The sequence below is a fragment of the Puntigrus tetrazona genome, chromosome 17 (genome assembly GCF_018831695.1).
Source record: "Puntigrus tetrazona isolate hp1 chromosome 17, ASM1883169v1, whole genome shotgun sequence".
Taxonomy (NCBI): domain Eukaryota; kingdom Metazoa; phylum Chordata; class Actinopteri; order Cypriniformes; family Cyprinidae; genus Puntigrus; species Puntigrus tetrazona.
The window spans coordinates 1,806,592-1,832,614 of record NC_056715.1 but is presented as its reverse complement, the minus strand read 5'-3'; the positions used below and the strand labels follow the sequence as shown (position 1 = coordinate 1,832,614).

Genomic DNA, 26,023 nt, shown 5'->3' with positions numbered 1-26,023 from the left:
AACACAGATTACTCAATCCTTGGCATCTTTCATTTTGGTGCTCTACTATTACCACTTCTCAAGTAGTACAGAATAACCTAATTTATCACGGTTTACCTAATTTATAATGAAACGTCACTGAAAATGCAACTTAATGTCATCTTCTCAATAAGAAAGTTAAACTTTCTTAAAAACAGGCATGATGGTGCATAAAAAAGTGCATTTATGCATGTCTCCCAACAATGAGATTGATTAATAAACAATCAATAGTCGATTGAATTAATGTCAATAATCAATTTATCACTTATTAAGAACTTGAGATGGTGCAAGAGATTTAAGCTATGCGCTCCAGCCTGGCTCCTGTCAGTTCTTTCTGAAACCAGGATCAGGGCGGCACGGGGTGACAGGTCAACCTTAACACAGAGACGACCCTTTGACAACTACAAAGAGCTCCGTTCAGAGAGCACGACACCCATCAGCATCTGCTCGGTGTAGCTCTCATTCTGCAGATGGTGACGGTGTCACGCTCTGCAAACATAAAATATGCAAAAGTGAAAATAGGTTGATTTTGGCCGCTAAACTGTTAGCTCAGGTTAAACACTTTCCCATTTTCACAGGGTAACAAACTGTACTTTACTCAGTTTATGACACGTAAAATAACTCGGCATGCCTTTGGCTCGCGAATTAAGTCTTTGCCCAAAAAAACAACAATGGCACCACAAGGGTCCTTGCCACTTCTGATTGGCTGCATCCCAATTCACACACTTTTACATTTTGTAGAGTATGTAGCTCACTAGTAAAAGCACTGGAAAGTTCTAAACCACATACTAAAAAAAATACTATTTTAAGATATTCTAGACATCAAATGGCAACCTGACATAATACCAAAACTGTTCACTGCGGTAAAGTTTATTAATAAAATTCGAAAAACTGATTTTCAGACTCTTACCTCGCCGAAAGCTCCTCGACCAATGACCTTCAGGATCTCGAAGTCCTCCTTGTGCAATCGCATCTGTTTCACTTTAGAGGTGAACGGTTTGGCTGTGGAAAGAGAGAGAGAGAGAGACGTTATTATTGAAGACATTCAAATCCATCACTTCACGACGGTGTGTCATAAGGGCCTCTTCTTCTCGAAGGGATTTTGTAGCGGATTCAGTTACAGCACATTCACACAAGTCAAAAGTTCAGAGGCATCTCCGAGCAGGTGTGAAGGACAGATTGATGGTGTCTTGCAGGGACTGAGCTCAAAAATTGGCCACTGTAACTTGTTTTCCTCACACGATAAACCAACTCCAATGCTTCATGTCTGCTTATTTGTTTATTTGGCAAGTAGAAGCATAATACAGTCATCCTGCCATTATCAAAAAATAAAGCCATTCACGGCGGTATGAGAGTTTTATTTTGCGATAACAAGCAGCTTCCAGGCCTATATTCTCGTTTCCCCTGACATCTAATTAGAGAGAACATGCTGGTCACAGAAGTGTGGGTTTAATCATGAATGACAGCACTTACCCTGTTATTGTGACTGATCCTGACAGTTAGGCTTGTATCTAATAGACTGCAAATCATGATAAATCAAAGAATCAAGAATAAGTATGGAGCTACTGCAGGATGAAAACTGACTACCTTTAGCAATGAGAATTAATTATTAGCCCATACTATTTTGTGAAGCACGCAGAATATGATTTATATTGTGTGGTTGAAACCTGCGAAAAAGATGCACTCAACTCAAGGATGCGTACGCTCACCATCCCAAATGGCCTGGAGCAATTAACACATTTGAATTTGATACATTTAACCCAATAACCCAATAAACAGGAACTACTAAAATGTGTTAAATTAATTCCAGTTTGCCTTTTTTTAATGCTTTTCTTTAGAGTAACCAATCTAACCATGACCAAAACACTTTAGAGAATGGGGAGTTACTTGGACGAGCAATTAACCACCTAGCAACCGCCAAGAACATCCTAGAAGACCCTAGCAACCACTCATAGCACCTTTGCATCATGTGGCAATTTTTGCACCGGCAAACTCCACTTACAGTTTCTTCCAAAAATGTAGAAATTAGTTTGAATCGATAAATGAACTCAATATATATCAGGCAAACTACAAATCATTGAGTGATGAAGAGAGTGAAGGCTTCTACGAAACTAAAATGCTACAATGCTGTGTGCTGCTTATGAATGAACTCTGTATTGGTCAATGAAAGTCACACTGAGTTCTTGACAGCCAGCACTGGAGATCAGACACAAAGACAGATCTCTTTTCACTTAGACTGCATTAAATCCAGTCTCTTGGACAGACACTGTGCCTTGTGCTGTGCAGTTAACCCTGAAAAACAGAAAACTGATGTAGTTAGCTGAAACCAAAGCAGGCTCCGAATGCTGAACCAAACATACTTGGTTTAAACAAACCGTTCACCCAAAAATGAACAAAATTTGACTTATTCTCATTAAAACTATCCACATAATATCATATAAAGAAATCACTCTGACCATTTATGTAAACTAAGTTGCTTTTATAGAAATTATAATGGTTATGATGTCAAACCCGTGAGTAGATAACAGCTCATTTTTATGAATCAGCACCTATTAATGAATCAAAAATGTTGTTGTTACTCACTTCAAATCATAAGAGGTCATCTAATCCAATCTGTTTCTATGTGTGAGAGAGAAAAACTGAAAAACAGTCAAGGAACTTTTAAATTGATTTTTGTATGCTGCATCAGAAATGCCTCATTAATGGTGCTGCCTCACTTCTATGGAAACAACTGGAGAAAATATAGTATATTTGAGCTCTCTCGTCAAACACGCAACTCCAGATTCCACGTTCCTGTTGAAATCACCTGACATCCTAGTGCATTTACCGTCATGCCTTTGGCAAGAGTGTGCAGTTTCTTTACCAACAATCAGCAAGAGGTTCTAAACGTGTAACTAAAATAACAGAAAGCAACAATAGTTCACGGCTGGCGTGGCCTAGCCGTAAAAGATCTGGGTTTGCTGTTGGTTTTGACTTCTAATCAATGAATTATCATTTATCACCACAGCCTAACTGCATTCAAAAATATTCCAATGACAAATAATACACAATGAGTGTAAATGAATAGAAATTACAACAGCCTATTTTGTCTATTTTGGATCAATGAGGTTTCACAGGAACTCGTGATTGAAACAGATACTAAGTAACAATCGAAATATCTAGCTCCTTATTGCTTTATCTGGTTAGGAATAGTGGCTCGGCAAGCGCCAATTCCCAAAATAATGGATGGCCAATGCTTTATAGACTATAAATTTTAATTTCTTGAAAATTTACACCAAACACGATAAGTGAAAATGATTAGATCATTGGCTAATGCTGAAAATCTGCCAAGCATTTTATCAGTCTATCAACACTTAGCAAGAAAGATACAAGATAAACGGATGATGAAAATCCAAGATGGACGACCTAATATGAAGCAAACAAGACGTGACACTTGAAGCTGCCGAGGATGAGTTCCATCAGCCAAAATGTCAGGCAACTGAGTTGTTGATATGAAATCTACACACACAGCTTTGTGGGATATGAGCAGGATTCCATGTAAACAATGCTGTGAATATCAAATGTTACCACCGTGTCAGGCATCCTTTTACAGGGCATTAGAAACAGATGGAAAACAGACCACCTGGAACTGCCATCACGGCCTCCGATACATCAAACAGTGAAAGTGTATAAAGTCTATTTATAAAGGACAGTTTAAAGGTCAAGCCTTCCAAAAGAAGTACCTACACTGTTTCCAAAGTGTCCAAAACAACTGTAGCACGAACAGGTCGGTGTTCATTAAAGATCTGAATGCAGAAAGCTCGTTGTGTATATATCACTGTCACGGGCTCCGGCGTAAGAGGACACAGAGCTGCAAATCAAATGAACCACACCATCTATCTCCAGCAATACCCAAGAGACCCGCATTAGGAGACCATATAAAGGCAAAGGCACTGGCAGGATCATTAAAACGCGATTTCCATAGAGGGAAAGACGCGCTTAAAGCCAGACTGCAGAAAGGTCTCAGATACGCTTGCGAGTGTTTGCCTTGTTCAAACCTGCTCCGCTCGACTCCAACATCAAGAGCATTTTTACTGTGAAATGCCTGCGTAACACAAACACCGGGTATAGAATAAATAGCCAGACCTCTTCGGCCTTTTTTTCGACGTGTGTAGTGGTACTTCATAATAATTTAAGACCATCACGTGAACTGAAATAGTATGAGAATTGAAAAGCTACGGCAAAAATAACTTGATTAAAAAATCTGAAATTAATAAACATGCAAACAAAAGAACCTGCAGATGTCAATATAACGTGTAATTCAAGTTAATACAATGATTACAGGGTTTACCTTAAATTCCTAACAATTAAGGGTGTGCATTTATCTCGAAAAGACTATAACATCAGGTCATGTTAAAAATAGCACGATCTCAAACGTATGCTTCTGAAGATCAGTAATGTCAGATTTGAACAACTACTAGTGTTTACAATCGCCTTTTTCTATCTACGAGAGAGCAAATAACAACAGAGGAACAAGTCTGGTCCTAAACCCAATCCGTTCAGGACAGGCAAGAAGATTATTTCCATCCCTAAAATCATACTGGTCTTGCCAATCGCGGCGCATGACACTCCTAAACAAGCGTTGACTTGCTATAAAACAGATACAAATGAGGACTGAATATAAAGGAAAATCTCGTGATGAGGAGGATTTAACCTTTGAATACGAGAAACCTCCCAAAGTTAATACAAACCTAATCCCAAAATATGAGACCGGTTTTACCTGACAGCAAACCTAACCTGCATAAATAAACGTATCCAGCACGTATGCAAGCTAGAACACTGGAAAAGCAGACGTTGGGAGTTGTGACAGAACTTCCACATAAAACTGCCTGGGTTGTCAATTTAAACCAGCTGTCCAGGGAAACTCACTGCACAAGGGGACTTCTTCAAATACCAGAGGGTAGTTGTTAGTCACCGTTCACCGAGTCAGCCTTTTCTTTCAAACAGTTGGGCCTGAACGGCATCTGTGACTTGCACATTCCTGCAATGGCCTTAAAATAAAAGTGTTCAGGCCTCTTTCCAACCTGCAGAGAGAGCGTGAAATCAACACACTAATTACCAATTAGTCAACTGATGACTTTTTTAAAGTTAACAATGTGGAGATTTGAGGTTACCCAGGGTAAATGCTTTCCTTTATTAGTACAGCGTATTAGGTTTGAACCTACAAACTTTCAGTTGCCGGCCCAGACTGGAATAGACTATTCAACACCAATATTTCAACATGAACGCGTTGTGTATTTCTCATCCGGACCTGCCAAACCGTGACGTCTGGTATGATGCATATTGCATGCACCGTCTCTAAAGCCGTCAACTGTCAGATAACTAAATTAAAGCATCCCATCTGAATCATGTGGTCGTCCCAGGACCCTGACGGAGATAACACATATCTGGCTGATGATCTGGGCACGAGTTCAAGCTTGTACTGGCATCGTCTAAAACCTACCTGTGGCTGAAAGGCGTGTAAGGATCATTTAAACCTAATGTCACAGAGAGGGCTGTTTAGAGCATCTTAAAATGCAAAATCGATGTTTTATATATGAAGAATAAACCTGAAGAGCCTACAAATACCTTCCATTACGGCAGCAGCCAAACCCTGAAGAGTATGTCCAAAAAAAAAAAAATTATTTATCTAAGCGTCAATGATTCTGAGAAAGGCTGAGAAGAAGAAATGAATTAAAATGCAATCACACATAAACTACAGCACATGCTCAGCTTGAGGTCTGCAAGGAGGCACGCTTTTAATTCTGGCCCCTATAAAAAAGCGCTATGCTTTGTATTAATGTGTCAGGTTGGATGTTTATTATTTCCAAGCTCTGCCACATTTGTTTGGTATCTGCGTGCATCATTCGCGACTTCTGTTTCCTGAGAAGGAATGTTTACAATTCAAGGCATTCTGGGTAGCTGCGAGTCAGGCCACAAAATAAACAAACAAACAGCACACTATGTTCATTCACAGCCGAATGTGATGTGGAGCTCCAGTCATTTCCTGCTCAACCCAAAATCGTAACGTAAAGTCATATTCTTTAGTTAAGCTGGGTCAGGAGGCCCCTGATTAAACGCACTCAAACAATGCAGCTACTCTTTCCATTAAACCGTATACGTTCAGTTACATTCTACTCACATGATGGTCACTTTGTAAAACTTCCTAGCACAGGTATTAAAGGAACAGTTCGTGCGAGAATAAACATTCGTGGAAAATGTATTCACCCTCAGATCACCCGAATGTGGATGAGTTTGTTCATCGGGAACAGAAATGTGGCATTACATCACTTGCTCAGCAATGTATCCTCTGCAGTGAATGGGTGCCGTCAAAAAAAGTACATCTGATAAAAACATCACAATAATCCACACCACTGCAGTCCATCACTTCAAGTTAAAGAAAAGGTGCGTGTTTGTAAAAAACAAATCCACCATTGAAGAGTTTTCAATAATGTGCATAAATCTCCCCTAACTGAGAGATAGCGACTTTTATATTTGGAAGACTTGAGCAACATTTTAATGATTAATTTGTTTCTTACAAACATTTTGCCCCACAAGACATTAATTAATAGACTGGAGTGGTGTGGATTACTGTGTTTTTATCAGCTGTTTGGACTGTTCATTATGACGGCACCCATTGACTGCATGTAAAGCTAAATTTCTCCAAATCTGTTCCCGTTAAAAAAAAACATATTGAATGGCTTGATGGCGAATTAAAATTTTTGCGTGAACTTAAATGCGTTTCTAATTTTACCACCACACAAGTCAACTTTATATTCCAAGCTTAAAAAAAATCCTTTGTACAACACAAAGGGGGGGGGAGAGATTTCACATCTCCGACGTCAGCAGTGTTGTTATCCATATAGAGAATGACACCGTATAGCCTGGGGTCTTTTTCTACCTTATTCACGCAGCCACAGCCTTTCCTGCAGAGAACCAGTTCGATCAATTAGCAAGACAGTGAATAGCGCAGCCTTCGGTGACGGGACACTTTGCCACAGGCAGAAGCAGATTTTTTCAAGACATCAGATAGCACGTGTACTTATAAATCAAAATGGTTTGTGACACCGTTTAATCATCCTCCGATATCATATACTACCTTACTGAGGTTAATTTCAAACCATGCCCCGTGCTCAGCGTGCTGGTATGATGGCTCAGAATCTAACAGCATGTTGCTACTTGACTTTTCCAGGGCTGTACACACACACCTATGATTTAGTGCTGCCAAACGTGGCTTAAAAACATTTGTTGCATGAACTTCATGTACATCCTTATTAATGATTACTTTAAAACCCAACCACCTAATGAACTTTGCTTTGGTACAATAATATCCTGATTTAAATCAATGATTTGCAACGCATTAAACATAAAATGCATAGATTTGGTATGAGTTTAACATAAAATGCATTGATTTAATAGAGTTTAAACATCGAATGCATTGATTTAAAATGGTCTAGGCATAAAATACAGCTATTTAATACGGTTTAAACATGGAATGCATTGACATGTTTTTAAATCATTATACTCACCCCATTCCAAAAACTCAGCAATGTTCTTGTCTCTTCTGAGCGGGGAGTTGATGCACTCATCAAAAAGGCATATGAGAACATCCAGAAGAGATTCCACACTAAAACACTGTCCATTGGATTGGACAGGGCCATCCAGAATGAGTTTTTCCAGCTTTTTCAAACGCACTTCCCCAGACATGGTTCAAAACGAGCGTCAGTCCAAAATATGTAGTGTAACGTTATTAAAATAGATGCGAATACGCCAGAACTCTTTGGAGGGGATCTGTAAATAGCTATAAATATAAACCACTCATCATCGCAGCAAAATGCAGTCACACAACTGCAGTAAACTTAAAACGAGTTTTAATTTCATACCCAAATAAAACTTCTCACTACATCTTCTTAATGTACCAAGTGACCAACAAACCACAAAATAACGGGGAAGATGACAATTTAAGCCATTTATCCAAAAAAGGCCTCACACTTTTGTGTAAAAATGTAATTTATCGCTTGCGTTTTGTAAATGTTACTTTACATACCTTTAAGTGCCTTTTTTTGTAGCTACTCTAGCTAACGAGCTAACAACATTCTCGCGACACAAAGCATCTTAACTGGTTTTCTCCCACATAAACACGAAAAATCGTGCATTAACATTAACAAGTACTAGTGTCGAACCATGTCAAGTAAACATACTTTAAAACATCCCCGGTTTGTTCAACTTTAACGGGTTTAAATAACTGATGCTAATGATCGGGCTAATAAAGACGGTCGGCTAGCAAAGCTAATAGATTTTTAGCTCATCCCCAAAGAGAATTTACCTCAAAACAAACAGAAATAACATGACACGCCCCCCAAATGTGACATTTGGGCATTACGTGCGTGGAAAAGATTGATTGAGTGTGTTTATGTCCTCAAAAAGTGAGTTTAGCGAAGTTCCCCAAAAGCACCGATTGAGTGTCCCTTAGTTCTCCATAGTCCTTTTCCCATCAATAATTCCTCAAAAGTAAGTCCTGCTCGCTCGATGAAGCCCGTCGGGTGATGATGATGGTGGTGATGGGATGAAGAGGAGGAGGAGGAGGATGGTGGTGGTGGTGTGGATGCGGGGTGACGGGGTGATTCTCTCTCATCTGCCCGCCGCCGATCACTGTGTTTCGGGAATGATGAGGAGAAACATGGCGACTAGTCTCTCTCTCTCTCTCTCTCTCTCTCTCTCTCTCTCTCTCTCTCTCTCTCTCTCTCTCTCTCTCTCTCTCTCTCTCTCTCACTCTCTATCACTCTTTCACATCCAGACACATATACAAACCAAACAAACATGCATTTGCATAAACATATTGTATGTACAGCCTAGACAGTCACGTGGCTATACACATGCATATATGTATACATGCATTCTCTCAAACACTTTAAAGAAATAACACGAATGTAGACAAATACGCAAACTAACACGCACATATAAAGGCCCAGAGACACACTTTCAAAATACACAAGAACAGACGCAAACAAATAAAAGTCAATTTAATATAAACAAAAACGAAAAATGCATACTGTAAATACTCTCTGTAATAGCTTTTTTTTGGGAATGGGGGCGGGGCAGGTTGGGGTCACATGTGTTCATGCTTTCCTTTTTAAGATTTATATTAATCCTTAATTATGCTTATATATGTACGCCCCTTAATGCAGTTTGCAGTTTGAATCTTACTGTGTTTGCCTTTCTATTCTATTCTATTCTATTCTATTTATAGTTATATCTATACAGCTGGAAAAATATGCATATTTTAATTCATATTCCAACATGTTTATGTAGGGTATGTTTGCCGGTTTATTAAAAAAACGTTTATGAAATATAAAATGCAAAGCTGCTTTCACTGCACAGTGAATGTAAACATCCAAGTGCAACAAGTAGCCCTAATGTAATAACATAAAGCCAAAAAAGAGTGTCTCAAATGTCACAACCTGCAGCCCTAAGTTAATTACGATTTATTAAGCCGCACTAAATTTAATTAGCAGTGATGGAAAATGAAGTTGGACCTCTGAAAGCGTGATGTTATTGCGATATAATGACAATTTATATCATACAAATATCATTTTTGCACATGCACGTATAAAACTACATTTTGGTTATTTCCATAAATGTCAGAGCTCCCCCTTTAGGACTGAAAAGTCTGTCCAGACAGTTTAAGAAAAGTTTCATTGTAAAGCAGCGTCACCTATTGGGCATTACGTCCATGAAAACGAGAGAATGAATGAAAGAACTGAATTTATGGCAAACTGTGATGCAGAGTAAACTAGCTTGGCATTTTCAAGCAAAGAAACCCAAAGCAGACTGTGTATTAACAGCCGGCCGAACAACTTAATTTCATTTCTATTAGTCTTGATAGTGGATCAAATAAAGCCCTCCATCATAGCAGTAAACATTGATGTGTGCAGCTGGGCTGGTTTCAATGAACAGCTTCTATAACGCTCGTCATTAACACCTTTTGTGTTTATTGGGGGCTCTTGATTAAAAGGGCTAAAATACGGGACAATGTTATTGTTGGTTTAATCCTTCTGATCCCTTTTCATATGCAATTGGAAAATGAGAAACGCCACTTTCAGTCTAGATCATCTAATTAATTGATGTGCTAGAATCTGCAGCATGAAGAAATCAAAGAAATCGCAACACCCCACCCTCCAAAACAACCGTCTATAGCTAGAAATAATAGTTTGGCCTAATGAGTCATTGAAAGTCTCAGGCCTAAGATCTTTTGTCATGATGGTGTGTATTCAAAACATTAAGGCCAATACAATTTTAACTGGACCGTCTCTTGAGATATCTTATAATGACAGAAAGTATGCAATTTACCATTGAAAATACACAGTGTGCTCAAATGAAGTATTATTAAATTAAGTATAATTTAACAACATCTAATACTAACTTCCAGAGTCCAGAAAAATAGGATAATGGTCTAGTAAATCACTAAATAAAACATGAATAATAACAATAAGTAATAACAATTAAAAACCTTCAGAAGTTTATACAATTCTAAATATTTCAAATTTGCAAAAACATCAAAATGACGTCCGGGGCATTAATAATAACATTAATATTTGTCTACATAAACATTTTTCTTTCTATCTTTATTTATTTGTCAGATGTGAAATTGCCTTGTCTTTAGTCGAGGAAACGTTTAAGGTGACTTTTAAGCAGAAAGACTTGACAGAGATAGAACCGTGTAAACACACACATTTAGAAAATTTAATGAGTCTTTACAACAAATTATAATAATTTTACGCTTATATGACAGCAGTAGCATTTTTAGAACTGAACGAGTTACGTTATGAGTAATTAAAAAAAAGAATTCACAATGTTTTAGAAATATAAATGAATGATTTTAAAATAATAAATGGAAACATGATTAATGTAAAAAAACTTCTAAATAAAAACATTAATATATAATAGTGAAGTATTATTATTATTTATTTATTTTTAATTTGAGCTATTTTTATTTTTTATTTATTTATTAAAATAAATTAAATTTTCAGATTTTCATTTGTATATATATATATATATATATATATATATATATATATATATATATATATATATATATATATATATATAATGGTTTTCAATTCTGCATGAATTTTAGTTCTTAAATTTTTGCTAGAGAAAGCACGGCTTATCTGTAGTACTGTTGACTTCATTTGGAATAATAATAGGCATGTTGATTCGTAAACATTGAATTTTCGTTGTCTTGCCCATCCTGACAAACAGCGTCAGATAATAACACGATTACCATGAAAACGTGGCTGTGTAGCGAGTAAATTTGCTTAGCTGTCTGACGTGACGTGATCCGTCATCAGCCGTTCCTGTACCTTCATTGTCTGACATCCCAGGACAACCTGCGGCCCAATACACAATACACAGACTGGGGTAAGTTTAGTTGCATGTTGGCAGGACAGAAGAGGTCTGAGCAGTCCTGCAATAGTAACAGATAATCACCCCCTTGAGAAACTCCCTCCAATCCACATCCCTGAACACACTCCTGGATTTACTGCCTCTGTTTGTGAAATAATGACAGCAGGGGTGGCCATTTCTCAATACACTTTCCTCTCGCCTCTGCCCTACCAAAGATGGTTGCAGCTGGAAAGCAGAAGGGTCCAAAATGAAATATAGACAGACTGGTCATAATGCATTAATTACACACAATAAAGGAGAGAAAAGTATTAGCTGCAGAGTAAATAAAAGCTACATTTTCTTCACGAAAACGTTAACTTCTGCTTCGGGAAAGAATGCATGTAATAAAAGTAATTAAAATAAATTAATAAAAGTAAATGTAAATCAAAAGTTAAAGTTATGACATGCTTTGAAATAGACTAAACTGGTAAAAAAAAAAAAATAATAAAAAAAAATTTAAAAATATATAAAAAATATATATATATAAATTTAATTATAATAAATAATATATAATATATATATATATATATATATATATATATATATATATATATATATATATATATATATATATATATATATTTATTCTAATTAAATTTTTTTATATAAATATAACTAATAATTTAACACATAAAAATATATAATGACCTAAGCATACAATAAGAATCTTAATGTAAAATTTGCTCAAAAACTGATTTTGAAATCGATTTAATTAAATGTAAAAATACGCTGATAAATGTGATTAATAAGTGTAATAATTCTATGTAAATACATAGTTTAAATAATTATACAACATGTAACTAAAAACGTATTCATATTTGATATGAGAAAATATATCAAATATATAATAAACATACTTTGAATCTATTTGAAAAGTCATGAGCAACAATAGGTGGTCTAAATGGGACACAGCTTTGAAGGGTGTCTTTTTTAGGTTGTCTCCCCTTTGTTTGAGGTGTGAAGAGCCAGACGGGGTGGGGAAGGGAGGGAAGGGGCGACTGTATATAAACCCTGAGAGACTCAGAGAGTCAGTCAGTCAATCAGGAGAGAGACACTGGCATCCCTACATCAAGCATGGCTCTGCTCATCCAGCTGTTCATTTGGGCCACAATGATCTCATTCACTCAGGGATTCAGCCATGAGGATATGATGCAGGCCATGCTCCAAAAACTCGGACTAACCGAACTCCCCAGGATTCAGAAGAGAGATCTGGAAAACCTAGTCATCCCAGCTCACATCAAGAACAAATATCTTTCCATGCTGAAACTCCATCACAAGCGCAGGAGGAGATCTCTGCCAAGCCTGGCGGGAATTCTTAGAGGAATCCATGGGAATGCAGGTGGGTTACATTTGCAATTTGCAAAAAAATTTTTAAAATGTGTATATTTTAACGTTAGTTAATGCATTTGGTATATTAAACTAACAAGGAGCAGCAACAAATGCAAAAAAATATGACATTTACAATGGTTTTAAATAGTTAAAAAACCTTTTTAAAAATTAGTTGCATATATAAAGGATTTTGCTTAAAAATCATGCATTCTTTAGAAATATTACACGATTAAAAATGCAGTTACAAATAATGCAAACAATATTTGAAATAGATTAAATAGATAGGTTAAAAAAGTAGCATAGATGCATAAAGTGCACTTGCAAAATTTGTGCAGAATATTCTATATTTTAATATTATAAAGTATATCAACATAAAAACATGGAAGGACAATATGGAAGACAATAAGTAACCATAGACTAATAACATTTACCAATTATTTATAGAATTTTTGATGTTAATGTATAAATATATTGTTGTTGCAACATCAATGTATAGAATTAAATTGCATTTATATGTCAAAATTAACATTAGCCAAAATAATTTCATAATTGCTATGTTAATTTTTGAGTTTATAACAATTATTGCAACTAAAGTTCCAGTTTATATGCAATTTGACTGCTATGAATTGTTTAAAATGATAAAAAGGTTGCCGAAACATTCACGTGGTAACATTTTAGAGTGCATCTGCCGTAAACTATAATCTTACATGTTCTGTTTTTGACAGATATAACAGGAGAAATCAAGTACTCCGACACAACCCGTCAGCGTCTTGTGTTTGACATGGAGTCCAGACTGCAAGAAAACACAGAGGTCACTATGGCCGAACTGAAACTTTTCCAAACAGCCGCACAGAACCCATCCAAACCTGAGCGAAGGCACCACAGACCCATTAACAACGCCAGAGTGAGCATCTACTGGGTGGAAGTGCTGGAAAACGGCTCCAACAGAACATCACTCATAGACTCAAGGTACGACACGTGTCTAAATATAATAAAAACATAAATAAATGCTCGAACGATTCCGGTATTTAATTTTATAAAGCATGACTGGGAACTTATTTGTCTGCATTCACTATTTTAATAGACTGGTTCCCATCCATGAGTCTGGCTGGAGGAGCTTTGACGTGACTCAGGCCATTCATTACTGGTCTAAATCCCAAAAGAAAACGCCTCTGCATCTGGAGGTGTGGACTGAAGGAGAGAGACCTGGTAGCTATGCAGCTGAGATGGCCAAAAGAGTGCGCTTTGCCACACAGGACCCGAAGGAAAACACCCTGGAGAAAGATATGGGTGCACCTGAACTTGTGCTGTACACTCTAAACCTGGATGAATATGGGTGAGTACTATTACTAAACAGCAGCTTATTCGGTTTACACGACTTGCATTGTATTTTATACCCGTCGGTCAAATGTTCCTCAACTAAAATCCTTCATTTTCATGTCAACAGATCCCAGGGGAACTGTAACTCCAGCCCAAATAGCAGCAAGTGCTGCCGGGAGGAGCATTTCATCAATTTCCGTGAGCTGACCTGGACTCAGTACTGGATCATTGAGCCGGCCGGGTACCAGGCCTTCAGATGCGCCGGAGGATGCAAGCAGCCCAAGCGTGGTTACTACGGATACGGGCAGAGGACCTGTGCGGTGATGGAGAGCGCTCCACTGCCCATGATGTACCTGGTGAAAAAGGGAGATTACACTGAAATCGAGGTGGCTGAGTTTCCTAACATGATTGTTGAGAAGTGTGGCTGCTCCATGGACAAAATCCCTCCAGTTTGAGATCTTGTGGTTTGTTCTCAGATGACAAGTGATGTTATGATTCACAAGAAATGCCTCGTAGTTATTGATCTGTTATTCACACGTTGCCAATCCCCACTGAGCACTTGAAAATAAAATTATTTATGAATTATTAGTTTATGTAATGTAAGCATTCCCTGTTGAGTGATGTGTGTTCTGAAAAATAAAAATAACTAATTTCATATTTCTGAGTTACATTTTTCATCATTTTTTTCCATCAACATCAGTAATAACAAATTAATTCATTATTTATTATATAAAGGAATAAATATAGCTTAGCCTAGTTGATGTCTTTATTAAAATACATCTTAAAAATCGAAAGCATGGTCACAAAAAGCATTGTTATCTATTTATATGTTAATAATCTATTATCGATTATAACAAAACTTCACAGTGAATGATAATTAGTTACTGAAAAAAAGATTTAATTGCGCTGCGTGTTAGAATCAATAAGATTTATCACGCGCACACACACACACACACACACAAATATAGACTAAAAATATCTATTATTATCTGAGAGTTGAGCGACATGAGTTTGATCCACATCTTCAGTTTGACTGTGATTTAAATATAATTAGAATGATTGATCAGTTTTGATGCTCATATGAAGTTGAGAACAGGTACATACAAACAACAAAATTTGCATAAAAATAAACATTATATACATATATAATATACATAAAAAGAACACAATGTACATGAAAGGAAAGTGCACACAGAGAATTCATATAATATTCATACAGTATAAGACAAGTTGTCATTTTTGGATAAAAATATAAAATAAAAATATTTGAATTGGGCAGCTTTAGGTCAGAATAAGAAACCCTCATTACATATCCCTGACAGAAATCAATCTCTCACATTTAGTCTTTGTAAAGCCCAGCACCCAGCTCAGACACTCATGTAAGTGGCTGCGTTTCTTTCACTCAGTTGTTACTGACAGGACATTTCATCCTACAGAGAGACACAAAACTATCAGAATAAACCTCAAATCCAGCATAGAGGGGTTCAGTAAATGTAGTGTTGAATGTGTGCAAGTGCTTGTGTATCCGTGGATTAGAAACACTATAGAAGGACAGATGGCCGGCCGACCAGTCCAGATACACTCCTACTCTGTTAGAGTGACTTAAAGGGGCAGATATGACTGTGCTTGTATTATTATGTCTGGCGGTGAAACTGTTATTAAAACAGGTCAGGCTCCAGGACTTTTCATTGCATCCAAACCAAGCGTCATTACTCCATCTTTTCCTGCTGATTCCTATATATGTCACTGACACATCAATCTTCCCCTTATAGTCGGTTTCCCAGTAGCAACATCCAGTCAGGCTCTCTCTACACAGAACCTGAGGATACTTTTCAAATCTGTCTGGATGATCACGATACAGCTGCTTCCTTTTCACAAATGTCACCTTTTTGTTCCTCTGAGACATGATGAGATGAGTGTTTGCTGTGTTTAAATCCAGTGTGAGATCAAATGCATCTGAACAGAGATGAGAGATTATAGCATTTTAACGAAACAACAAACATTTTGCTTGTGCGTGTGTCCTTACATTTTTCCAGTCCTGCTGTAATCCTGAACTGTCCTCCATGATCGACACTATAAAAGTCAATAAATTATATAAAAGTAAATAAACATTAAATGAAAAAAATCATACGCCAAATGTAAATGTCAAACAGCAAATGTGGTACATTTAATGTTTAATGTGTGGTTGTGGCTTATAAGAAGTGAAGCAAATAAGACAGCCTGTAGCTTTATCTGATCACATCTGGTTAGGACATGGTGTAAAATGCAAATTTAAAATCCACTTTCACTCCCTCTTTCCACAATACCGTTCTGCTCATAAGTTTTCACACACCATAATGCATGGAACCGGGAACACTACTCCTACAATACGATGTACTTGTGACATCGTAAAAAGAATGGCATCTACGCTAATATTAGTCCTGTCTCTTTCTCAATCTGCTTTCACAGTTTGTATCCAGACTAGATGGTGGATCTGCACACAGAGATTATGTTCATCAGAGACCAGAACATCTAGATGCGCCCCGTGGACCAATCACCAGATCCTGATGCACACACACTTACACGCACACACTAAGTCATTTACACTACCTGACACAGTTGCGTTTAAAATTGAACTGGAAGTTAAGTGCTGGGCGTCCGGTCAGAGGAGAACTGACCCCAACTGAGTCTGGTTTCTCCCAAGGTTTTTTTTTTCTCCATTCTGTATGCATGGGGTTTTGTTTCCTTGCCGCTGTCGCCTCTGGCTTGCTTGGTTGGGGACACTTAACTTCTAGTGATTATCGTTGAATTGACTACAGAGACCGTCTCTGCATTTAATAAGAAATTGGTCACTCTCGCCATTATACATCCCTGTCATTATACTGTACAGTGCTTTGATGCAACCTGTGTTGTTAAAAGCGCTATATAAATAAAAATGATTGATTGATTGATAGCAATGCTAGAGCCAGAGTGGTCTCCATTATTATATAATTACTCTTTATTATAATTAATTTACCAAATATAGAGCTTAAAAAAAAACCTTATTATAAAAATTACTCAAACCCAGCTGAAAAACAACATGCTTTTATGTTCCAAATTTGTAATGGATTTAAGGGTTATGATGGGACTTGGAAACATGGTACCTGTGGGGCCTCGGGAGCACTTCTTGTAATTGGTCACCTTCTATTGGTGGCTTGTTAAAACCAATCCTTATGAAATATGAATACATCCTATGGAATATCAGAATTTTCTGTGATGGTTTCTATAATTGTTTTAGGAGGGATATGAGCAAATCAATTGTTACTTTTTTACTATAAATGTATTGGTTTTTTACACTTACTAGGGTTTCCTGTATATTTTAGTTTAGATAAAACATTAAATTACACATCTCAAGGTTGTTAATTTTTCCTGAATGATTCTCACTCCAGGCTGAACTTAAAAGTTGTCAGTCCTATTTGAAGTAAGCTAAATAAGTTAATGTTGGATCTTTTTTTCCAACTGCTGGTTAATCAGATGAGAGAAATAAGAGGAGTTAGTTCTAATACGCTAACTGCAACAGAGAACACCTCTGCCACTTCCTCTTCAGGCCGTCAAGAGGGAGATTTCCCCCGAATTGTAGTTTTTCACTCCATTTCCCATAAGCCCCATACCTGGCACTGATCACCTGTGACACCTGAGACTCACTAACCGGGCTTTATAATCAGCTCTCTGAGACCAACTCTTTTGCAAAGTCAGTGGTTTTGCCTGTGATTGGACTGATTCCTGTTATTACTTTGCCAGCTTATTGTTTACCTGTCTACCTACTTCGCTTTGTTTATTAACCATGATATTGCCTGCTCCTGTCATCTGCATGTTTTGTGCTCTTTTCTGGATCCAAGCCTCAGTGACGGTTTGTTACACTAACATTTTTCAAGCTACTGTAAGTATGTATAGCTAATGTGGGATAATGTAAAGTGATCAGCAATCACAGGATTTATTCATGCTTTTTTATGCCAGGTTGGAGTAACAGCCTGATTTTTCTGTTATGGTCTAGATCCGGTGAACTAGCCTTGACCACCCCATCTACTAAAATCTGGCTCCACCACTGGTTTTTACAAAACAAATAAAACATAAACCTTATGATTCAGTGAACAGGATGAAAATCAGTGTTGAACATACTTGAGTTTTTCCAGTCTGTAGTTTGGATCAGAGAGCAGCTTGACTAATGATGGTCCTGGATGATTGTAGCTCAGATCCAGCTCTCTCAGGTGTGAGGGGTTTGAACTCAGAGCTGAAGCCAGAAAACAACAGCCTTCCTCCGTCACCATACAGCCAGATAATCTACAAGGACGCAAATACAAACACTTAACACATTGAAATTATTTAAAACTGATACACACACATGTCTGATCAGATACAAACAAGCCACTTTAAATAATTCAACATAACACTTGTTATGCACCGATAACTGTTAACAGGTTCAGAATCAGATCCAGGAACTCATAAAAAAGGGGGAATGCTTTTTAAAGGTATTTTTTCTAGTTTTTTCTACTTTAGTACGTTGAGTTGACATTGTGAACTCTTCAGTCCTTCAGAGAGCAGCTTCACTCCTGAATCCCGCAGGTCATTGTGACTCAGGTCCAGCTCTCTCAGTGAGTTTGATGATTTTAGGGATGAAGACAAACTTTCACAGCGGAGACTTGTGAGATTACAGTAGGCAAGTCTATAACACAGAATTAAATACTCTTCATCAGAATGTGAACAATAAATATGGACTGACAATCAGCTCAAACATTACAGTTCATAATATTTAAAATACTCTAATACTTTGAAATATCTGATAAATCACACACATAAAGACCCTTTGCAAGTTAATATTTAGTTTAGGTGTGATTCCATTTCTATGGATCATCTTTGAGATGTTTTTATATTTAGAGTGCATGTGTGGCAAATTCAATTGACTGGAAATCCACACACCAATCCAGGTCTTATAGCTAAACCAACAGTCCCCATCCAACCACATCCAGGTGTGAATAGTTTTGCATTTAAAATTAAAAGATTTGGAAGGCTTTTATTGCTTCCAAAGGTCTTAAAGTTATTTAAAAATAAAAGTTATCATGAATCTAGTTTGTTTCTTATCATTATAGGGCACTGAGTGTAGACTGATGTTGATATAAGGCATATACAACAATAAAAACAATGTATTTTTATGTATTTACTGTATAAATCTGACTTCTGTTATAGTGATATTATTTAGTACCATATTAACTAACTCTCAAAATATATATCACATTATATTTAATCATATACTTCAGGTAGTTTCAGCAAACATTTCAGCCCGAACTGAACTCTCTGCACAATAGCAAAAAACAACCTATTAATTGTAAAAGTTAGAGAGACCTTGAATCATGAAACAAAACTTTCACATGTACAGAGATGCTAATTAAATTATTAAGATTTTCACTAAATGTCAAATGCTGTTTGATCTCCATTCACATAAATTAATACTCACAAAGCTTTTCTGCAGTTCAGCACAGCTGGTATCAGTCTCCTTCTACCTTCATCTGATGTTTTGTATTTTTTCAGATCAAACTCATCCAGCACCTCCTCCGACATTTGAAGCATGTAGGTGATTGTTGAACAGTGAGACGGAGAAAGTTGATTCACCGAGTGATTCTCTGATTTTACAAAGTCCTTAATCTCTCTGTACAGAGTCTGATCCTTCATTTCTAACAGACAGAGGAACAGATTGATACATCTGTCAGCAGAGATATGTTCAACACCCTTGATTTTGTCTTTAATGTATTGTGTGGTTTTCTTGATGCTCTCTGAGCTGTTCACTTTGTGTATCAGAAGATCCTGTAAGAGTCTCTGATTGGATTTCAGCGTGATGCCCAGCAAAAAGCGCAGAAAAAGATCCAGGTGTCCATTTTTACTCTTTAAGGATTTATCAACTGCTACATTTAGAATCTTATGCAGAGAGAATTTCCAACTGAACCACTGATATTTTTCGTTCAGAAACAATTTCAGTAATTCATTGTTCTTGACTACATGGGAATAAAACACAAAGAAAGCAGCTAGAAACTCCTGAAAGGTCAAATGTACAAAGCAGTAGATTTTCCTCTGATGAATCACAGATTCCTCCTTAAAGATCTCAGTACAAATCCCAGAATACACTGAGGCATCAGTGACGTCTATGCCGCTTTCAATCAGGTCCTCCTCATAAAACATCACATTGCCCTTCATCAGCTGATTGAAAGCAAGTTTAGCAAGTTTTACAATCATGTCTGTATTGGACTTTAGCAGATCCTCTGGACCTCTCTGATCATATTTCTGATTCCTCATGTTGATCTGAGTCAGCAGGAAGTGGATGTACATTTCAGTCAGAGTTTGAGGCATTTCTGCCCTGTCGTCTTGTTTCAGGAGGTTTTGAAGCACAGTGGCTGAGATCCAGCAGAAGACGGGGATGTGACACATGATGTGGAGGCTTCTTGATCTTCTAATGTGAGAGATGATTCTGCTGGCTTGATGTTCGTCACTGATTCTCTTCCTGAAATATTCCTCTTTCTGAGGATCATTGAATCCCTGAATTTCTGTCACACGGTTGATGTATTTTGAGGGGATCTGATTGGCTGCTGCTGGTCTGGAGGTGATCCAGATGAGAGCAGAGGGAAGCAGGTCTCCTCTGATGAGGTTTGACATTAACACACCCACTGATGAAGACTCATTCACATCACAAACCTTCTGAAAATCTGAAAACGTCAGTGTAATTCTGCTTTCATCCAGACCATCAAAGATAAACACAACTTTACACTCCCCATAAATCTTTGACTCCAGATCTTGAAGTTCAGGATGAAAGTCCAGCAGAAGTCTGTAAAGACTGTACTGGTGATCTTTAATCAAGTTCAGCTCTCGAAATGGAAGAACAAACATGAAATCTACATCCTGATTGGCTTTTCCCTCGCTCCAGTCCAGAATGAACTTCTGCACAGAAACTGTTTTTCCAATTCCAGCTATGCCTTTAGTAAGAACAGTCTTGATGTTGTCTTTCTCCTCATATCCTGGTTCTTGTAAGGGTTTAAAGATGTCATTGCAGTAGATTGGAGTGTCTTGTGTTCTGGCTGGTTTCTCCATTTGTAAAACCTCATGTTCTTCATTTACTTTACTCTCTCCTTCTATGAGGTAGAGCTGTGTGTAGATCCTGTTGAGGAGGGTTTGATTCTCTTCAAGTATGACTGCCTCAAATAATCTCTCATACTGGTTCTTCATGCTGGTTTTGTGTTTGTCTTTGACTCTCTGTCTGATACAAGTCCAATAGTCAGGGTCAGCACAGGTCAGACGGGGTATAGATATGATAACATCATCTCTTTTTACTCTATGGAAAAAGTAAAATGAACAGAAAAATTGTGAAAAAGCATTATAATAGAATAAAAGAAAATATGTAATATTTATGTGAAAATATGTGAGTTTCATTAAAAGTTTCATCATTATTAACCATGTTTATACCTATTCTGTGTAGGGTTGTGCAATTAATCGAAACACAATTTTAATTTCAGCCAATACCTTATATATGATGGACACTGGTTATGAGTCCTGTATAACGTAATGCTAAAATAAAGTTTGTTGCTCATAACCCCGTTACATATCACTCAAAGAGAAGATAGAAACCAAATTCCATCTAAACTTTTCTGAAGGCATTCAGTTTCCTAGCTATAATGAATTTACACAAGTAAATTATACATTCTTTCATATAATTTCCCTCATTAGTTTCAACACAAAATTAAAGCTTGATTAAAGCTGAACAATATTTACAGTCTGTTTTTCAAACCATGACTCTCTCTCAAATATGGGTTTAATTATAATTAAATTAATTGAATAATAAAAATAACGTCATGGTTTATATGTCAAGTATGTCTTGGCGAGCTACCTCCATCCTAGCTATGAGCTACTCTTAGCTTGCGTGCAACGTGTTGGAGACCCCTGATGTATTTGATTTGCATCGCTAAGGATTTGACTAGGGTCTGTGTCATTTTGAGGACAGCTTGAGGCGATATCTAGAACCTACAGAGACTAGATCAATACAAGCCATTGCCAGAAGGTTTGCTGTGTCTCCTAGCACAATGTCATGAAAAGGTTTGGAGAAGGACGCCCTGGTCCAGATCTGGGAGGAAATACCCTAAGACACCACCTGTCATCTCATGTATACAAGCATGTGGGGGCTATACAAACTACTACTACTGAGTACCATTTTGAGTTGTGGCAATGAAATATGGACTGACCTGCTGCATTATTTTTTCACTTAGATTTTTGGGGTCTTTGAATTTAGCCCTAGGTTGATCACTTTAATTTCAATGTGGCATTCTTTAAAATGATTATATTTTTACAATGCTCCTTAAAATTTTATCAATGGCTACAATGGGAGTTTTACATTGGTTTGAATAAAAAGACAGATGGACTGTGTATGTATGTATGTATATATATATATATATATATATATATATATATATATATATATATATATATATATATATATATATACACACAAATATCTAGAGAGAAAAAAAGATAACACTAGTTTCCCATCCATTTTCTAATGCCATTCCAATTTTGAATAATTACCGCATTTAGAACTAAGTCGCAAAAATATTAGTTAAAGAAAATCATATTCAAAACATGAAACAACCTTACACCTTGATATTTCACTCCTTATTTTTTCTTTTCACTCCCGTCAGACATATATAACGTTTCAACATGCGTGTGCCTGTCATGTCTACCTACGCGTCAAACCGTCACTCCCCTCATCAACCGATCCCGCCACCTGTTCACGATCCCGATCTCCAGAGTGCTGATTACCCACACCTGCACCCACTCAGTCCAGACCCTTTATATACCTGTGCACCACAGTTAGTCAGTGGCTGATCTCAACGTTACTCTCTACAAGCGCTGATCCTGGCTCTACCTGTTTGTCTGCCTCCTAAGGAAAGTTATAAATGGACTTTGTGTGAAGATTTTCAGTTTCCTTTATTCACCTGGATGCCGCTGTATGCTTTGTGTCTGACTTAAACTGATTTCGTTCGATTGTATTCTGAGTCCGTCTCGTTGATCAGAGCCTGACACTATGACTCTCTCCTTGTAGTTACTTTACATTTTTTCTTCCTGTCAGTCTAACTGAGCCAACAGTTTGTTATTTGAAAAGGAACCATCAAATCTTTTCCATTTTCTGTGTATATCCTCTAACTTTTCATACTCACTCAGGGTCAGAGATATCTGCTCCATCACTGAATGCAAGGGGAGTAGGCATAGACATGTCACTCTTCATAGACACACAGCTGGGTTCTGGAGAGGCTGCTTTATCCGTGTGAACATCTTCCTCCTCCTCTTTCTTCTCACAGAGACTCATTTTACAGGCAGTGCTAAAGGCACAGACAATAAAATTACATTACTGATTTACACTAATTACATAACTGACAGTCAATAGAGCTGCTACCACCCTGACATACTTGTTTCATGAGAAATCAATATTCGCATTTATGGCAGTTTTGTAGGACTTATTATGGCCTCGCTAATCTATTGATGCAGACACATTGTCACGGGATTGTTCTGTTTAAGATACTGTACTTCTGTGACTCCAAAAGACACTGAATTTGTTCGTCAGATACTTGCTGCCAACAATAAGAAAAACTTTTATTACAGAGGTTAACGGATCTGATACTTACATTACATTACTTACTATAATATATTACAGTCAGAAATGTATTTGCACAGATTCATACTGATTTACCAATGCACAATAATAAATATGTTTGTTTAAACCTACCTGTCTCAAAATGGGGAACATCAAACACAACTTCTTTCAGTTCATGAATTATGTCTCTATAGATAGCAGCATTAAGATGATCTGTTCAAAAACCAAGTTTTTCTCTCCTGTTATTTTCTCATTTTCCGTTCAGAAAATGGAGTCTGTCTAAAATAGTTTCAGTTTTGACATAAACTGGTTGAACTGGTTTGCACAATTACCTGTAACAGAGTACAACTACTGTATGTTGTCAGTGTGTAAAGCACTTGTACTGGTAATCACTTCTGAATTTTTATCACATATACATATTTATGTTTCTTTTAATTAATGCAGTGTTTGATTATGACATTTAATGGCATTGACAATGCCATTAAAAAGCCTATTTTTTTAAAACAGATAAGTGTCATCTGGTGGGAATAATAAAAAAAAGTATACAATTCCATTCCAATATCATTTACATATCATGTCACCAATACAAACCAACCAGATTTATAATACTATAGCCTAAATGTTTAGTGACGTCTACTTTAATTCTTTTATTTTTGTTAATGGTATTAAAAAGCTATTGTGAATAAGATTGTTTAATGATAAATGGGAAGCTGTAGGGGGAGGGTGCCATTTAATTGTTGAACTTACCTTTGTCTTTATGGTTAGTGAGGGAGTGGAGGAAAGCTTTTGTTGTTTATTTCTTTTACTTTTACCTGGTTAGGTTATTTAGAACTTCCCCCTTAGTTAGATGCTGTTTTGTTTGTTTTTTTGGCTTACGTATTTGGATATCAGCTTGCGTCTCTCCTACACGAAGTCTAATCATCTCTGCCTCGCATTCCTGTTTTTTAATCAAAAGATCCATTTCTTTTAACTTTAAGGCAATCCTAGGATCTAGGAAATCCTAGATTTACATCAGCTGTAACTTCAGACTGACCCTCAATGCCACCCTCTGATTCTTCAGGCAGAATACCTGCATCTGTCAATTTCCTAAACAGGTCTTCCCTAAGCACTTGCTTTGTAACATCTTTTTTCAAATCAATATGGAATCAAACTCCATTATCCTTATGTCTACAATACTTTAATCTCCACCTACAGTCGAAAACAGTCAAACAATGAAAGAAAAGAGTACTTACCAGCAGCCAATTAAGCCAATCTACCTATGACGCTCTCCTTGTAGTTACCTTACATTTTTCCTTCCTGACAGTCTAGCTGAGACTAACCTTTCATACTCCCTCAGGGTCAGAGATATCTGCTCCATCACTGAATGCAAGGGGAGTAGGCATAGACACGTCACTCTTCACAGACACACAGCTGGGTTCTGGAGAGGCTGAGTGTGAACATCTTTCTCCACCCCTCTCTTCTCACAGACACTCATTTTACAGGCAGTGCTGAAGGCACAGACAATTAAAATTACACAATGAATGTTGTAACCGGTGAACTCGGCAACATAAAAATAAAACATCATTTATAAAACCCTGTAGATTTCATCCTAAAGGTGTTCGTTTTAAAGGGTGTTCTTGGCTTAGGTCTTTCCACAGGTAACAAAACCCTTGAATCGTGGCCAAATATTATCTATCGTCGTGGGTTTCTTCTGTCCTTCTGATGAAATAACTGCACATACCAGATATGCATATACTAGTTATGCATAGTTATACCACTTAATTGTCCATGCTTGGAGAAATGGCCTATCATTGCTGTAATGTTTTGGAAGAATTTATGTGAGAAAACATTTTTTAACCATTTTTTTGCACCTCGTCAACTCTGCAGTATGTGCTGTTAGTAGTATGCGTAAAGATGTGACAAAACAACGACAGAAAAGAAGAAAGCTCGTTGCTTAATGTGAGACTAGTCTTTCAATAATGTAGTGTGAGCTTGTCATGAGGGATTTGTTTATGGGTGAAGTGTTTAAGGGATTATATGCAGCACCCTCATACTTAAGAGAAAACTTAAGGTGCTTTATGGAACCGGGCACAGTTCACAGTTTTTCACAGTGCAGTTCTGTCTCAATATGTGGTTCAATATATGAGATAAAAATAGGAATGCAAATTGTCAGCAGTAGTTATGGTTAAAGGGTTATTTCACCCAAACAATTCTGTCATCAATCAATCATTTCAATCAATCATTTTTATTTATATAGCGCTTTTAACAACA

General features: G+C 37.0%; 3 protein-coding genes across 9 annotated transcripts in view; 1 reads left to right on the top strand and 2 right to left on the bottom strand.

Moving 5' to 3' along the window:
- cdc42bpaa (CDC42 binding protein kinase alpha (DMPK-like) a) overlaps window positions 1–8,720 on the bottom strand; it is a 52,876-nt gene extending 44,156 nt beyond the window's left edge. For 6 of the 7 annotated variants that reach the window (XM_043262267.1, XM_043262269.1, XM_043262270.1 and 3 more), the window contains exons 1-2: window positions 7,566–8,719; window positions 929–1,020 (exon numbers count right to left, since the gene is read on the bottom strand). In XM_043262267.1, coding sequence (XP_043118202.1) covers window positions 929–1,020; window positions 7,566–7,743 — 270 coding nt within the window. In that variant the 5' untranslated portion in view covers window positions 7,744–8,719. Of the gene's footprint in view, window positions 1–928; window positions 1,021–7,565 lie in introns of all 7 variants that reach the window. The other variant, XM_043262273.1, reaches the window with a different exon arrangement.
- Window positions 8,721–12,539: 3,819 nt separating this feature from the next.
- lft2 (lefty2) lies at window positions 12,540–14,602 on the top strand. Its single transcript, XM_043263856.1, has 4 exons — window positions 12,540–12,820; window positions 13,536–13,779; window positions 13,895–14,146; window positions 14,258–14,602. The coding sequence occupies exons 1-4, from the start codon at window positions 12,556–12,558 to the stop codon at window positions 14,583–14,585; spliced, it is 1,089 nt and encodes a 362-aa protein (XP_043119791.1). The 5' UTR covers window positions 12,540–12,555; the 3' UTR covers window positions 14,586–14,602.
- Window positions 14,603–15,095: 493 nt separating this feature from the next.
- LOC122361533 (NACHT, LRR and PYD domains-containing protein 13-like) lies at window positions 15,096–24,800 on the bottom strand. Its single transcript, XM_043262327.1, has 7 exons — window positions 23,906–24,800; window positions 23,340–23,501; window positions 19,601–21,463; window positions 18,641–18,811; window positions 18,268–18,429; window positions 16,157–16,203; window positions 15,096–16,086 (listed from the first exon to the last, which is right to left on the bottom strand). The coding sequence occupies exons 2-7, from the start codon at window positions 23,486–23,488 to the stop codon at window positions 15,533–15,535; spliced, it is 2,946 nt and encodes a 981-aa protein (XP_043118262.1). The 5' UTR covers window positions 23,489–23,501; window positions 23,906–24,800; the 3' UTR covers window positions 15,096–15,532.
- Between the last annotated feature and the right edge of the window lie 1,223 nt (window positions 24,801–26,023).